This window comes from Scyliorhinus torazame, chromosome 16 (assembly GCF_047496885.1).
Source record: "Scyliorhinus torazame isolate Kashiwa2021f chromosome 16, sScyTor2.1, whole genome shotgun sequence".
Lineage (NCBI taxonomy): Eukaryota > Metazoa > Chordata > Chondrichthyes > Carcharhiniformes > Scyliorhinidae > Scyliorhinus > Scyliorhinus torazame.
The window spans coordinates 43,264,248-43,277,667 of NC_092722.1; the positions used below are offsets into that span (position 1 = coordinate 43,264,248).

A 13,420-nucleotide genomic window follows, 5' to 3' on the forward strand; every position below is an offset into this window, starting at 1 on the left:
GAGTGGGAGGGGAGGGGGAAGAGTGGGAGGGGAGGGGGAAGAGTGGGAGGGGAGGGGGTTAAGTGGGATGGGATGGGAATGTGGGAGGGGAGGGTGGAAGAGTGGGATGGGAGGGGTTTAAGTGGCAGGGGACGAGTGGGAGGGGAGGGGGAAGAGGGGGAGGGGGAGTAGGGGTGGGGGAGTAGGGGTGGGGGAGAGGGGGAGAGTGGGAGGGGAGGGGAGAGGTGTAGTGTGGGAGGGGGCGAGTGGGTGAGGAGGGGTGAGAGTGGGGGGTGAGTGTGGAGGGGGAGAGTGGGAGGGGAGAGTGGGAGGGGAGAGTGGGGGGGGGAGAGGGGGAGGGGGTGAGGGGGTGGGGGAGTGTGGGAGGGGGAGAGGGGGAGAGGGGGTGTGGGGGGGAGTGGGGGAGAGGGGGAGGGGGGGGGTGTGGGGTGAGGGGGAGTGGGGGTGGGGGGAGGGGGAGTGGGGGAGAGGGGGAGGGGTGGAGGGGGGTGAGGGGGAGGGGGAGGTGGTGGGGAGGGGAGAGTGGGAGGGGTAGGGGGGGATGGAGATGAGGGGGAGGGGGAGGGGAAGAGTGGGAGGGGAGGGGAGAGAGAGGGGAGTGGGTGGTGAGTGGGGGGAGTGGGAGGAGATGGGGAGGGGGAGGTGAGTGGGGGAGGGGTGGAAAGTGGAGGTGAGGGGGTGGGATGTGGGGGAGAGGGGGCGAGGGAGAGAGGGGGAGAGGGGGTGAGAAGGGGGAGGGGGAGGGAGAGGGGAGTGGAGCGAGAGGGGGAGAGGGAGGGAGAGGTGAGAGGGGGCGGGTGTGAGAGAGGGAGGGGGAGTGGGGTGAGAGGGGAAGAGGGGGTATGGGGGTGGAGGGGGCGAGTGGGAGGGGAGAAGGAAGGGAGGGAGGGGGAGGAGGATGGGGGGTGGAGACGGGAGGAGGATGGGGTTGGGGGATGGGGACAGTAGGAGGAGGGGATGAGGAGGAGAGTGGGAGGGGGTGAGGGGAGGGTGAGGGGCAGAGGAGAGGATGAGGAGGAGGGGGAGGAGGTGGAGCATAGGAGGGAGGGGGAGGGGGATGAGGGGAAGGTGAGATATGAGGGGAGATGGGGAGGGGAGGATGAGATGGGTAGGGGTGAGGGGGTATGAGGGGTGGAGGGGGATGACGGTGGATGAGGGGGACGTGAGGGATGAGGGGAGATGGGAGGGGAGGATGAGATGGGAGGGGTGAGGGGGATGAGGGGAAGATGAGGGGAGATGGGGAGTGGAGGATGAGATGGGGAGGGGTGAGGGGGAGGGTGATGAGGTGAGGGATGAGGGGAGATGGGGAGGGGGAGGGTGAGTGGGAAGGGGTGAGGGGTGATGAGGGGAAGGTGAGGGGTGAGGGGAGATGGGGAGGGGAGGGTGAGATGGGGAGGGGAGCGGGGGGAGGAGGATGGAAGAAGGAGGAGTGAGGAGGGGGGGGGGGGGTGCGGGGGACACATCCTTCCTCTCCCCTCAGTTGACAAACTCCTCATTCAGGAGTTGCCCGAATGGACAGTTCTCCACAGAAATGGATAAGGAGATGAAGCCCAGTCATTGCCCTGCCCAAGTCAGATCTCACTCACTCGTCAGCTGCAGCGTTTAGCAACAAACTGCATGAGCCAAAACAAAAAAAAGTTGCAGGAGAAATATGAAATAACACAGCGGGTGTGTGAAGCGGGACAATGAATGGCGGGGGAGGGGGGGGGGGGGGGGGAGAGGAGGGCAATGAAGCTTCTCTGTCACCCTCCCCGGCTGCTCGGAGTCAGAAATTCCTGACTGATGAAAAGTCCGGGAATAAAAATGATCCAACATGGAATAAAACCAGCTCCTAATATCCTTACGATCTCCCGTGTCCGTGCCTTTCTGAAAACCACACTGTCTCATTTCCATTTTAATCCCTTTTAAGATGAGTGTTCTGAGGGCTAAGAATACATTAAAGGGAGACGTTCTTATAATAAAATAATTTACAGTTAGAACATGTCAAGCTCTCATTAAAACAATTGGAATCCACCATGCACGTATAATATAAATTACACGGAACTTAAATACCGTGTAAAAGTGGCCTGGACCGAACAGCAGATTGATGGGAGTTGGTTAAACATAAATTGGGATTATGCATCCTAAATATCTTGATAATAAATGCATGCATTCTTTCAACATATCTTTTTTTTTGCTACAGACCTATCTTTCCAATGCAACAACACGCTCCATAAAAGTGTAACAAATGTTATCTCTGTTCAACTCACCGAGAGTAATGTCCACCAGATGATGCAGAAGGAAGGAGAGGTGGAAATAAGCACTCTTTCTGTTCATTTTCGGTCAATTTTAAACTTGGGGCTCAGAAGGCGCCTGGTAAAATGCTCCATCCAACATCGAGCACCGGCATATCCTCATCCTAAAGCAAACAAAACGCCAGCACGCGAACCACCCAAACACACACACAATTTTGAGAGAGAGAGAAAAAAACCACCAAAATAATCACATTGCTTGAAAAATTCAAGCCTTCCTTGACAAGTTGATGGGAGTTTGAGAGATATTCTTGGAAACGGAATCAAATGTAATAATTCTGTCTCAGTTGCGTGTTTCTGTTTAGCTGGGATCTCCGAGATGAGAATTCTGTTCCATTCCCTCAGTCTAAACACCAGGGTTTTAAAAAAAAACTGACTGGGAGATATTGTTAAAACCTCTCCCACTCAAGCCCTTCCCCTCACTGTCTGGTATTTTTTTTAAAACACAGTGGATGTGTTTAAACCCGAGCTGGAGCCAGCCCTCCCCGTTCAGAAAACGGTTTCACTATTTCTGGTTTTTAAGCCGATTTAACAATGCTGGGGATTTCTCTCTCTCTCCCTCTCTCTCTGTAACACACATTTGTCTCCTCCTTGGAAAATTAACTCTAACTCTGCCAATTGTGGTACCATTTCTTTTACTGCCTAGCTCCCGCTCTCACTACTTAACCCCCCCCCCCCCGACCTTTCGACATGCTTTGAATATCATTAAATACAATTAATGTATCCAATAGCTCACAGAAAGATACATTTGTCTAAATCTCCTCCTGGTTTAAAGGGAGATTAGAATTTTTAAAAAATCATTTTAAGATTTTATTTTGTGAAATTTCAATTAAATGGAACGTTTTGTGTTCATTTTCCTCCTTCCTTTCCTGAAGGCAAAATGCCAAACAGCTTCCCAAGTATTTATTCTTGGCAGCTATTCGACTGCTGAGCCCAATCTTTCTGAAGTGTGCACTCCAAACGTTCCCTTTTATTTTCTCTCTCCCCACAAATGCTGTCAGACCTGCTGAGTTTTTACAGAATTTTCTGTTTCTGTAGCAGGTCCAGTGTGTATGTGTGTGTGCCTGTGGTGAATGGGCATCTAGATTTAGAATTAAAGCCACAATCAGACTTATCTTTTAAAAATTCATTTAGGAGGATGTGTGCGTCGCTGGTTAGGCCAGCATTTATTGGCCATCCCGAGTTGCCCTTCAGAAGATGGAGGTGAGGAGCCTTCTTGAACCACTGCAGTCCCTGAGGTGTAGGTACATCCACAATGCTGTTAGGGAGGGAGTTCCAGGAGTTTGACCCAGCGACAATGAAGGAACATCAATGTATTTCCAAGTCAGGAAGGTGAGTGACTTGGAGGGGAACCTCCGGGTTGTAGGGTTCCCGGGTATCTGCTGCTCTTGTCCTTCTAGATGGTAGTGGTCTAGGATTTGTAAGGTACTGTCTAAGGAACCTTAGCAAGTTCCTGTAGTGCATCTTGTAGATGGTACATATGCTGGTAGATGGTGCCATGTTCGTCGGTGGCAGAGGGTTTGAATGTTTGTGGAAGGGGTAGCAATCAAGCGGGCTGCTTTGTCCTGGATGGCATCGATGGTGAACATTGTTGCAGCTGCACTCATCCAGGCAAGTGGAGAGTATTCCATCACAGACTTGTGCCTTGTAGATGGTGGACAGGCTTTTGGGGGTCAGGAAATGCGTTACTTGCTATAGGATTCCTAGCCTTTTACCTGCCCTGGTAGCCACAGTATTAATATGGCTAGTCCAGTTCAGTTTGTGATCAATGGTAACCCCCAGGATGTTGATTGTGGGGTTTCAGCGATGGTAATGCCATTAATGTCAAGGGGCGATAGTTAGATCATTTCTTGGAGGAGATAGAAGGCCTAACCAAGTTGCACAAAGGCCTCACAAACAATGTGACAACCAAGATAATGGGGCTGCATTCTCCGGTCTCCCAGCCGGGTATTTCTCAGCGGTGCGCTGTTTTCTGTTGGTGGGATTCTCTACTCCCGCTGCTTGTCAATGGGATTTCCCACTGAACACCCCACGCCGCCGGCAAACCCTTGGCCGGGGATGGGCTGCCAGTGGGAACAGAGAATCACAAAGGCCGGAGAATTACGGCATTTATTTAGATACTGATGATTTCCAAACATTAAATGAATAACTCACGAAAGAATTTGAAATGAAAGAAAATCGAGGAGAACCATGGAAAGGTACAACCTCCAGCACAGTCATTGTACACAATATGTCACATATACATAATCCTCACACATTTTGTGGGATTCTCCAGCCCGCCAGCCCCGTATTCCGGCACAATGCGCAGGAAGGCAATAGGGTTTCCCATTGTGGGCCACCCCACGCCATCGGGAATCCCGCGGGCGTTGGTGCGCTGCTGGCGGGCGGAGGATCTCGCCGAGGGAGAATCCCGTAGATTGCATTTAACTTCCCACTCACCTTATTATTGCCCAGCTAATATGCACAGTTCTCGGAGAGGCTACAGTTCAATGCACACTCCTGTAACTGTACACCAAGGGTTTGGAACCGGTGTAAAATATCTCAGACTGCGTGCAGTATGAAATATAAATGAATGTTGTAAATATAATATGTAATTGTAAGTGTCGTGAGGCACCTCAGAGTGCCATGCACGATCTTGAAAAAAACAACCGCGTTGCACTTTTATGTCAAATTTGAACTGCCATGTAATGTACTTTAAAAATTTTATAAAGGTTTATTTTTGTAAAAAAACAACATTTCTCTGTGAACAGGCCCTTCCAAAATATGTATGCGCAGGTGCTGTACATGATTAAATTTGAAGAAGAAATCACAGGATTGTTACGTCGCACAAGGAGGTTATTCAGCCCATCGTGGCTGCACCAGCAATGGCCCAACAGGACTTTGACTTGGTAATGATCTGCAGCCAATTTTTAAGCCCATCTGCAGCCCCCAGCAGCCAGTCCCCACCCCTTGGCACCCCCCCCCTACCCCCGTAGCCACCACTAACCAGTCACCAGCTGGGACTCAGAACTACAAAGGTTGTGAATGAAGGTGAGAACCAGGTTAAGGTCGTTGGCTGTCACAGTAAGGAGGAGGAGCACCGCCAGATTCAGCGCAGGATTAAGTTTAATGATCTAACACAAGTCATCAAGGTGAGTAAGTGCTATCTTCAAATTGTTTATAGACAGGAGATTCCCTGGGATGTAGATAATTTATGAGGGCATGGTGTTTAGTCTCAGTTAAGCAGGCCATGGGACATCTTAGTGGGTTACAAATTATGCAATCTATGGGAGGAGCTAGGTCTCTCTGTGGCTTTGGCAGTTTTGCCATAGGATTTGAGTTTGACAAGACAGAAGGATTTTCAGGTTGTTCCTGAAAGGGTCTCTCTCCAAATGTCTGCACAGAGTACAGCAAGTAACCCTGACTGCTAACTTTATTTATGAGTGTATTTTGAACTGTATTGGGTTGCTTATTTGGGATATATATACTGGCAGGTGTTGATAGTGAGTTAAAGCTTTTTCTTTTATTTAAGAACGGCTTAACTGTGAATTGTAAATCTATTTCTTTGACGTTAATGTGGTTAATTCTGTGTTTCCATTAAAGTTTGTTTTAACATTAAAGATAGCCATTGGCCAGTATCATCACTCCTGGGATGAGGTAACCTTTCCTCACAGCTTTACAAATGGCAAAATGTTTGGGGTTTCGCGTCCTGTGTCCTAACAAAATTTGGGGACTGGTCCGGTATCTTAACACAAGGCAGTTCACAGAGATATAATTCGAGTAAAATGGTTGCCAAACCAAAGAAGGAATTATTGGGAAGGCTGACCAGGGGCACGATTCTCCGACCCCCCCAGCCGGCGGAGCGGAAACCGCTCCGGCGTGGGCTTGGTCCCTCAAGGTAAGGGCTTGGACCCCTAAAGGTGCGGAATTCTCCGCACCTTTGGGGCAGCCCGACGCCGGACTGATACTCGCGTTTTTGGCACCGGGTAGCGGACATTGCGCCATTTGCGGAGAATCCCACCCCAGATCCTCGGGCAAAGAGGTGGGTTTCAGGGGGGTAATTAGGGAATTCCAGATTACGGGGACATGATGGCTGAGGTACCACTGCCAGCATGTTGTAGAAATTACAGTTTTGCTGTTAAACCTTCTGAGAGATCTCAAGAGTATCCTGGGAAGAGGGTACTCTTTCATCTTCCCTTCCGTCCCTGTGCAAAAGGTGCCTTGCTCTATTCCATATCTCCACCGACAGCAAGACCAAGATCCGGAACTTGGTGTTTTCAGGAATTACAGTTTTGAAAACCTGTCACAACATTAATTGACAAGGGTGGCATGGTGGTACAGTAGTTAGCATTGCTGCCTCACAATGCCAAGAATCTGGATTCGATTCTAATCTCGGGTGGCTGTCTGCGAGGAGTTTGCACGTTCTCCCCGTGTCTGCGTGGGTTTCCGCTTTCCGCCCACAGTTAGGTGGATTGGCCATGGTAAATTGCCCCTAAGTGTCCAAAGGTTACGTGGGGTTATGGGGATGGGCGATTGGTCTACGTAGAGTGCTCTTTCAGAGGGTCGGTGCACTCAATGGGCCAAATGGCCTCTTTCTGCATTGTAGGAATTCTATGATTCTATTACAGAAGAACCTAGCTTTTGTTTAAGGCCACTCAGGTAGAAATACACAGTGTGGCATCACCATCAAAGTCAAGAAATGTGACTTCCTCAGCACGACCCTACCCATCAGGCCAATGAGCTCGAGCATTATCTGGTGTGGAATACGAGGTGATTTGCAGGATTAGTATATTGGATCATAACTTGTTGGATGGTAGGAATGGGAGAAGATCTGGAAGCACTGATGATGGCACCGTTGATGCATTAGAAAGAGAGAAGAGATTGATTATCTTTACCCAGAGAGTGTTTAGGATGTGGAACTTGCTACCACACAGAGTAACTGAAATGAAGAACATATGAGAATCTATGTAACAGATATGGGAGAAAGGAATAGAAGGTTATTGTAATAGGGTTAGATACTGTAGGCCAAAATGTTCTGGCACTTCCCACTGGTGAGATCTTTCAATCCCGCTGACGGCAACCCCCCCAACCCCGCGGCAGGTTCCCCGATGGGCACGCACAACGGCGTAGACGTCACCGGGACCGGAAAGTCCCTGCCGGAACATACACCGCTGGGCGGGGGAGAGAATGGAAAATCGCGGGTGGGAAGAGGCTTGTGTGAAGAATGAACGCCAGCTTCAACCATTTGGGCAAAATGGCCTGTAGATTCTTTGTTATTCATTCTCCATCCATCCCCCCCCCCCCCCCCCCCACCCCAAGTTCTATCTAGGATCAGGATCAGGAACGAGACACAAGAAAGACAAGATTCAAGTCTGAATTGAAATAAGCTTTGCAGCAAACTGGGGGCTTGTTGAGTGGAATGAGTGTGTTTTGGTGCAAGAGGAAGCCATACTTCTTGGAGGCAGCTCCAGCGATGCAGAGGACGTGGGAGTTCCATTTGTGACTAGAGGAAATGCTGAGGCCAAATTGGAGCTCACCCATGCTGCAGCACCTCCCACCCCAATATCACAAATCATGGAGAACCATGGACCCGTGAGCCTGACATCTGTGGTGTGAAGAATATTGAACTTTAACATGTAGAAAGCTATCCAAGGCCAACAAGAATGAAGGCAATAAATTCAATCTATTACGTTCTTATGAAAAACAACTTGTGCCTGACAAATACACTGCAGCTCTTTGAGGATGTGGTACTGTTAGTAGATGGAAGGAATGTGGTAAACTTACATTTTAATTTTCCACAAGTGATAAGATCACTCAGAATCCATCTCCCCTTGGGTCTGCTCATTTGCAAAATGAACCCTGCCATATAAGGCGTTCCAGTCAGTTTTGGGCAACAAATTCTCGCTTTGCCAGCAACATTCACATTCCATAATAGATTTGGGGAAAAAAAGCTTCTGAGGGAAGTGGGCATTGATATCTGGGCACCAGAAGATGAAGGTCCATTTGGCTGTTAATTTGAGTGACAGATCAAGTTAGATAGGCCGTTGCCTCTTTCCTCCTCTTTACTCTCTTGCCATCTTTCAGTGTTCCAAGATTTTCCTGGTGCCTCCGTACTTTGTGCACAGAATCACAGAATTATTATGGTGCAGAAGGAGGCCATTCGGCCCATCTCACCTGCAAGTGAGCATCATGACTTACTGCCATTCCCCCGTTTTTTTTCCTGCACATCATCTAATGCCCTCTCGAATGCCTTGATTGAACCTGCCTCCACCACAGTTCCAGGCAGTGCATTCCAGACCCGAGCCACTCATGGTGAAAAAGCATTTTCTCCCATCAAATTTGTTTCGTTTTGGAAATCATTTAAAATCTGTGCCCTTGATGCATTATCAATTACGACGAGATGAGAGTGGAGAGTAATCGAGGCTTTATTCAGCAGAGATGTGTGGCCTCCTGCAGCTGCCACCAGAAATGGGAGCAGCTCGGTGTGCACACACATTTATACTCTGCCTACTGGGCGGAGCCAGCAGGCAGGGATCTACCCCGTACCTGTAGTACAGGAGCCTTGCCGTATTACCTCTAATACAACTATTATACAAACAGTGGTGACTACCACATTCACCCCCTGTTAAAAAAAGAGTCCAGCGGGGTTGGTGGAAAGCTACTTACAGGTTTGTGAGGATTTAAAGGTTACAGTCTGGTGAAAATTTACAAATTTAGCCGGTCGGGTGCCTTGACCCTCCGCTGTGAGCGCCTCGGTCCCGGTGGTGATGCAGGCGCTGACTTGGTCGCCTGTGACTCCGGGAGCGTGTTGTCCTCATCTTCATCCCTGGGTGGAACCAGTGGGAGGACGGATCGTCCTGGGGCAGGGGCTGTAGTGAGGTGCTCTGGGGGAGGGTGGGTGGCGCCGGGCAATCGGAGGGGGGGGGGTGTCAGGTGGTGTTGGGCTGTGGGTGGGGATCCAGCTGGTGCCAGGTCCCTGAGGGAGACTGTGTCCTGGCGGCCGTCGGGGTACGCCACGTAGGCGTACTGCGGGTTCGCATGCAGCAGCTGTACCCTTTCGACCAACAGGGCCGCCTTGTGGAGCCGCAAGTGTTTGCGGAGGAGGACGGATCCAGGAGCTGCCAGCCACGTTGGGAGCGAAACCTCGGAGGTGGACCTCCCAGGGAAGGCAAAGAGACGTTCATGGGGTGTTTCATTAGTCGCAGTGCAGAGTAGCGATCGGATGGAGTGCAGCGCGTCGGGGAGGACATCCTGTCAGCGAGAGACCGGGAGATTTTTAGACCGCAGGGCCAGCAGGACGGCCTTCCAGACCGTCCAATTCCCCCTCTCCACCTGCCCGTTTCCCCTGGCGTTGTAGCTAGTCGTCCTGCTCGAGGTAATACCCTTGCTGAGTAGGAACTGACGCAGCTCTTCGCTCATAAAGGAGGATCCCCGGTCGCTGTGGATGTAAGCGGGGAAACCGAACAGGGAGAAGATGGTGTTGAGGGCTTTAATGACCGTGACAGACGTCATATCGGGGCATGGAATGGTGAAGGGGAATCTGGAGTATTCATCGACCACGTTCAGGAAGTACGTGTTTCGGTCGGTGGAGGGGAGGGGCCCTTTGAAGTCCATGCTGAGGCGTTCAAAGGGGCGGGAGGCCTTCACCAGGTGCGCTCGGTCTGGCCGGTAGAAGTGCGGTTTGCACTCCGCGCAGACCTGGCAGTCTCTGGTGACAGCCCTGACCTCCGCAATGGAGTAGGGGAGGTTGCGGGCCTTTATGAAGTGAAAGAACCGGGTGACCCCTGGGTGACAGAGACCAGCGAGTAGGGCCCGGAGTCGGTCCACTTGTGCACTGGCCCATGTACCTTGGGATAGAGCATCGGGGGGCTTGTTGAGCTTCCCGGGGCGATACAAAATCTCGTAATTGTCGGTGGACAGCTCAATCCTCCACCTTAAGATTTTATCATTTTTGATCTTGCCCCGCTGTGTATTATTAAACATGAAGGCAACTGACCGTTGGTCAGTGAGGAGAGTGAATCTCCTGCCGGCCAGGTAATGCCTCCAATGCCGCACAGCTTCTACGATGGCTTGGGCCTTCTTTTCGACAGAGGAGTGCCGAATTTCGGAGGCATGGAAGGTGCGGGAAAAGAATGCCACGGGTCTGCCTGCCTGGTTGAGGGTGGCGGCCAGAGCGACGTCCGATGCATCGCTCTCCACCTGAAAGAGGAGGGTCTCGTCGACCGTGTGCATCGTGGCCTTGGCGAAGTCAGTCTTGATACGGTTGAAGGCCTGGCGGGCCTCAGCTGTCAGGGGGAAAACTGTGGAGTGGATGAGTGGGCGGGCCTTGTCCGCATAGTTAGGGACCCACTGGGCGTAATAGGAGAAAAACCCCAGGCATCGTTTCAGGGCCTTGGGGCAGTGGGAGTTCCACGAGGGGAAGCATTCGGTTGGGGTCGGGCCCTAGAACGCCATTTTCCACAACATAGCCAAGGATGGCTAAGCGGTTGGCGCGGAACATGCACTTCTCCTTATTGTACGAGAGGTTCAGGAGTTTGGCAGTGTGGAGAAATTTGAAAAGGTTAGCGTCATGGTCCTGCTGGTCATGGCTGCAGATGGTGACGTTATCTAGGTACCGGTCAACCATTCGGTCCATCTCCCGTTGGAAGACCGAGACCCCGTTAGTGACGCCGAAGGGAACCCTAAGGAAGTGGTAAAGGCGGCCGTCTGCTTCGAACGCAGTGTATTGGCGGTCCGCCTTGCGGATGGGGAGCTGGTGATAGGCAGATTCCAGGTCCACTGTAGAAAAGACCCGGTACTGTGCAATCTGATTGACCATATCAGATATGCGTGGGAGGGGGTACTCGTTGAGCTGCGTGTATCGATTGATGGTCTGACTGTAGTCAATGACCATCCTGTGTTTCTCCCCAGTATTTACTACTACCACTTGGGTGCTCAAGGGGATGTTGCTGGCCTCAATGATGCCTTCCCGCAGCAGCTCTTGGACCTCCGACCTGATGAAGGTCCTGTCCTGGGCGCTGTACCGTCTGCTCCTGGTGGCGATGGGTTTGCAATCCGGGGTGAGGTTTGCATACAGGGAAGGCGGGTCGACCTTAAGGGTCGTGAGGCCGCATACGGTGAGGGGTGGTAGGGGTCCGCCGAATTTTAGAGTTCGGCTTTGGAGGTTGCACTGGATGTCCAGGCCGATTAACAGGGCAGCGCAGAGGTTGGGGAGGACGTAGAGTCGGAAGTTGCTGAACTCTACGCCCTGGACAGTGAGGGTGGCGATGCAGTACCCCCGGATTTCCACGGAATGGGATCCGGAGGCCAGGGAGATTCTTTGAGTAACGGGGTGTACCGCGAGGGAGCAGCGCCTTACCGTAGAGGGGTGGATGAAGCTTTCCGTGCTCCCGGAGTCAAGAAGGCAGGAAGTCTTGTGCCCCTCAACTTTCACCGTCATTGTTGTGGTTGCGAGGTTGAGAGACCGGGACTGGTTGAGCGTGATGGAGGCGAGCTGCGGCTGGTGCTGGTAGGCCCCAGGCTGGTCGGCGGCGGTGGCAGGCGATGAACGGCCAGACGAAGTTCCTGATGAACCGTGGTCCTGAGGTGCCGTCCAAAATGGCGCCGAAGATGGCGGTGCCCACGGGACGCACATGGTGGGTGCCGTTAAAGATGGCGGAGCCCATGGGCCGCACGTGGTCTGCTGGGAGGAAGATGGCAGCGCCCACGGGTCGCACAATGGGGGGGTGCAGTAACGCTGGGCCTAGAAACTGCAGCAATCGACCGGGCCTGGCACACAGCAGCAAAATGTCCTTTCTTTCTGCAGGCCTTGCAGTTTACACTCCGCGCTGGGCAGCGCTGCCGGGTGTGTTTGGTCTGCCCGCAGATGTAGCATTTGGGCCCCCCGGGGTTGGCTGGCTGCCGTGCGGCGCAGGCTTGGGGTGGGCTGATGGCGGAAGCTGGTGGGACCCATGATGTCCATGAGGGTGCCGTGCAGTCGGGAGCGAACAACTGTATGTTACGGAAGGCAACAGTCCGTGAGTTTGTGAGCTGCCTGGTTGCCGCAAGGTTGAGCGTACCCCCTTCTAAGGGGGTAACCTCTCGGGGCTGTTTAGCACAGGGCTAAATCGCTGGCTTTGAAAGCAGACCAAGGCAGGCCAGCAGCACGGTTAAATTCCCGTATCAGCCTCCCCGAACAGGTGCCGGAATGTGGTGACTAGGGGCTTTTCACAGTATCTTCATTTGAAGCCTACTTGTGACAATAAGCGATTTTCATTTCATTTTTCATAATAGGCGCTGGCGGATGCACGCTGACCCCATGCCTGTAACAAAAGCGTCCCTGATTCAAAGTTCAGTATGTTCGACTGCTGAAACTGCCTGGCAATCACAGTTCCTCGCCAGGATGTTCAGGGCACGGCAGAAATCGTCTAAAGACTCACTAGGGAGTTGCTGTCTCGTGGACCGGAGGTGCCTGGTGCACAGTTTGTTGATCGGGCGAATATAATGTCCTTTCAGGAGCTCCATTGCTACCGTGTAAATAGGCGCATCCCGGATAAGGGGAAAAATATCGGAGCTCACCCGTGAGTAAAGGACCTGGAGCTTCTGTGCGTCCGAGGGTTGGTCCGTCGCGGATCGGAGGTAGCTCTCGAAACAAGCGAGCCAGTGGTCTAAGGCCGACGTGGCATTGGCTGCTTTCAGGTGCAGCTGTAGGCGATCAGGCATGATGCATAGTTCCATCATTGTAATATCTCTGCTTAATAAATTGATGCACGATCAATTACAACAAGACGAGAGTAGAGAGTAACCAAGGCTTTATTAAGCAGAGATGTGTGGCCTCCTGCAGCTGCTACCAGAAATGGGAGCAGCTCGGTGTGCACATACATTTATACTCCGTCTATTGGGCGGAGCCAGCAGGCAGGGATCTACCCCCGTACCTGTAGTACAGGAGCCTTACCGTATTACCTCTAATACAACTATTATACAAACAGTGGTGACTACCACAGCCCTCTCGTTATTTTCCTTATTCCCCAGTACACTGACACACATGAGAACAGGGCCGTGGAAAGTAAGAAGTGCAATGGACTTGCATTTCTTTAGCACCTTCCACTGCCTCCGGGATTGCAAGAGTGTTTACAGCCAACGCAGCACCTTTGAAATTGCCTTGTAAGGTA

The 13,420-nt window shown here is 51.9% G+C and overlaps 1 protein-coding gene across 1 annotated transcript in view; it reads right to left on the minus strand.

Annotated features, from left to right (window-relative positions):
* Positions 1-2,858, minus strand: part of igsf21a (immunoglobin superfamily, member 21a) — a 422,140-nt gene extending 419,282 nt beyond the window's left edge. The window contains exon 1 of the mRNA XM_072478415.1: positions 2,250-2,858. Within this exon, the coding sequence (XP_072334516.1) occupies positions 2,250-2,316 (67 nt within the window). The 5' untranslated portion in view covers positions 2,317-2,858. The remainder of the gene's footprint in view (positions 1-2,249) is intronic.
* Between the last annotated feature and the right edge of the window lie 10,562 nt (positions 2,859-13,420).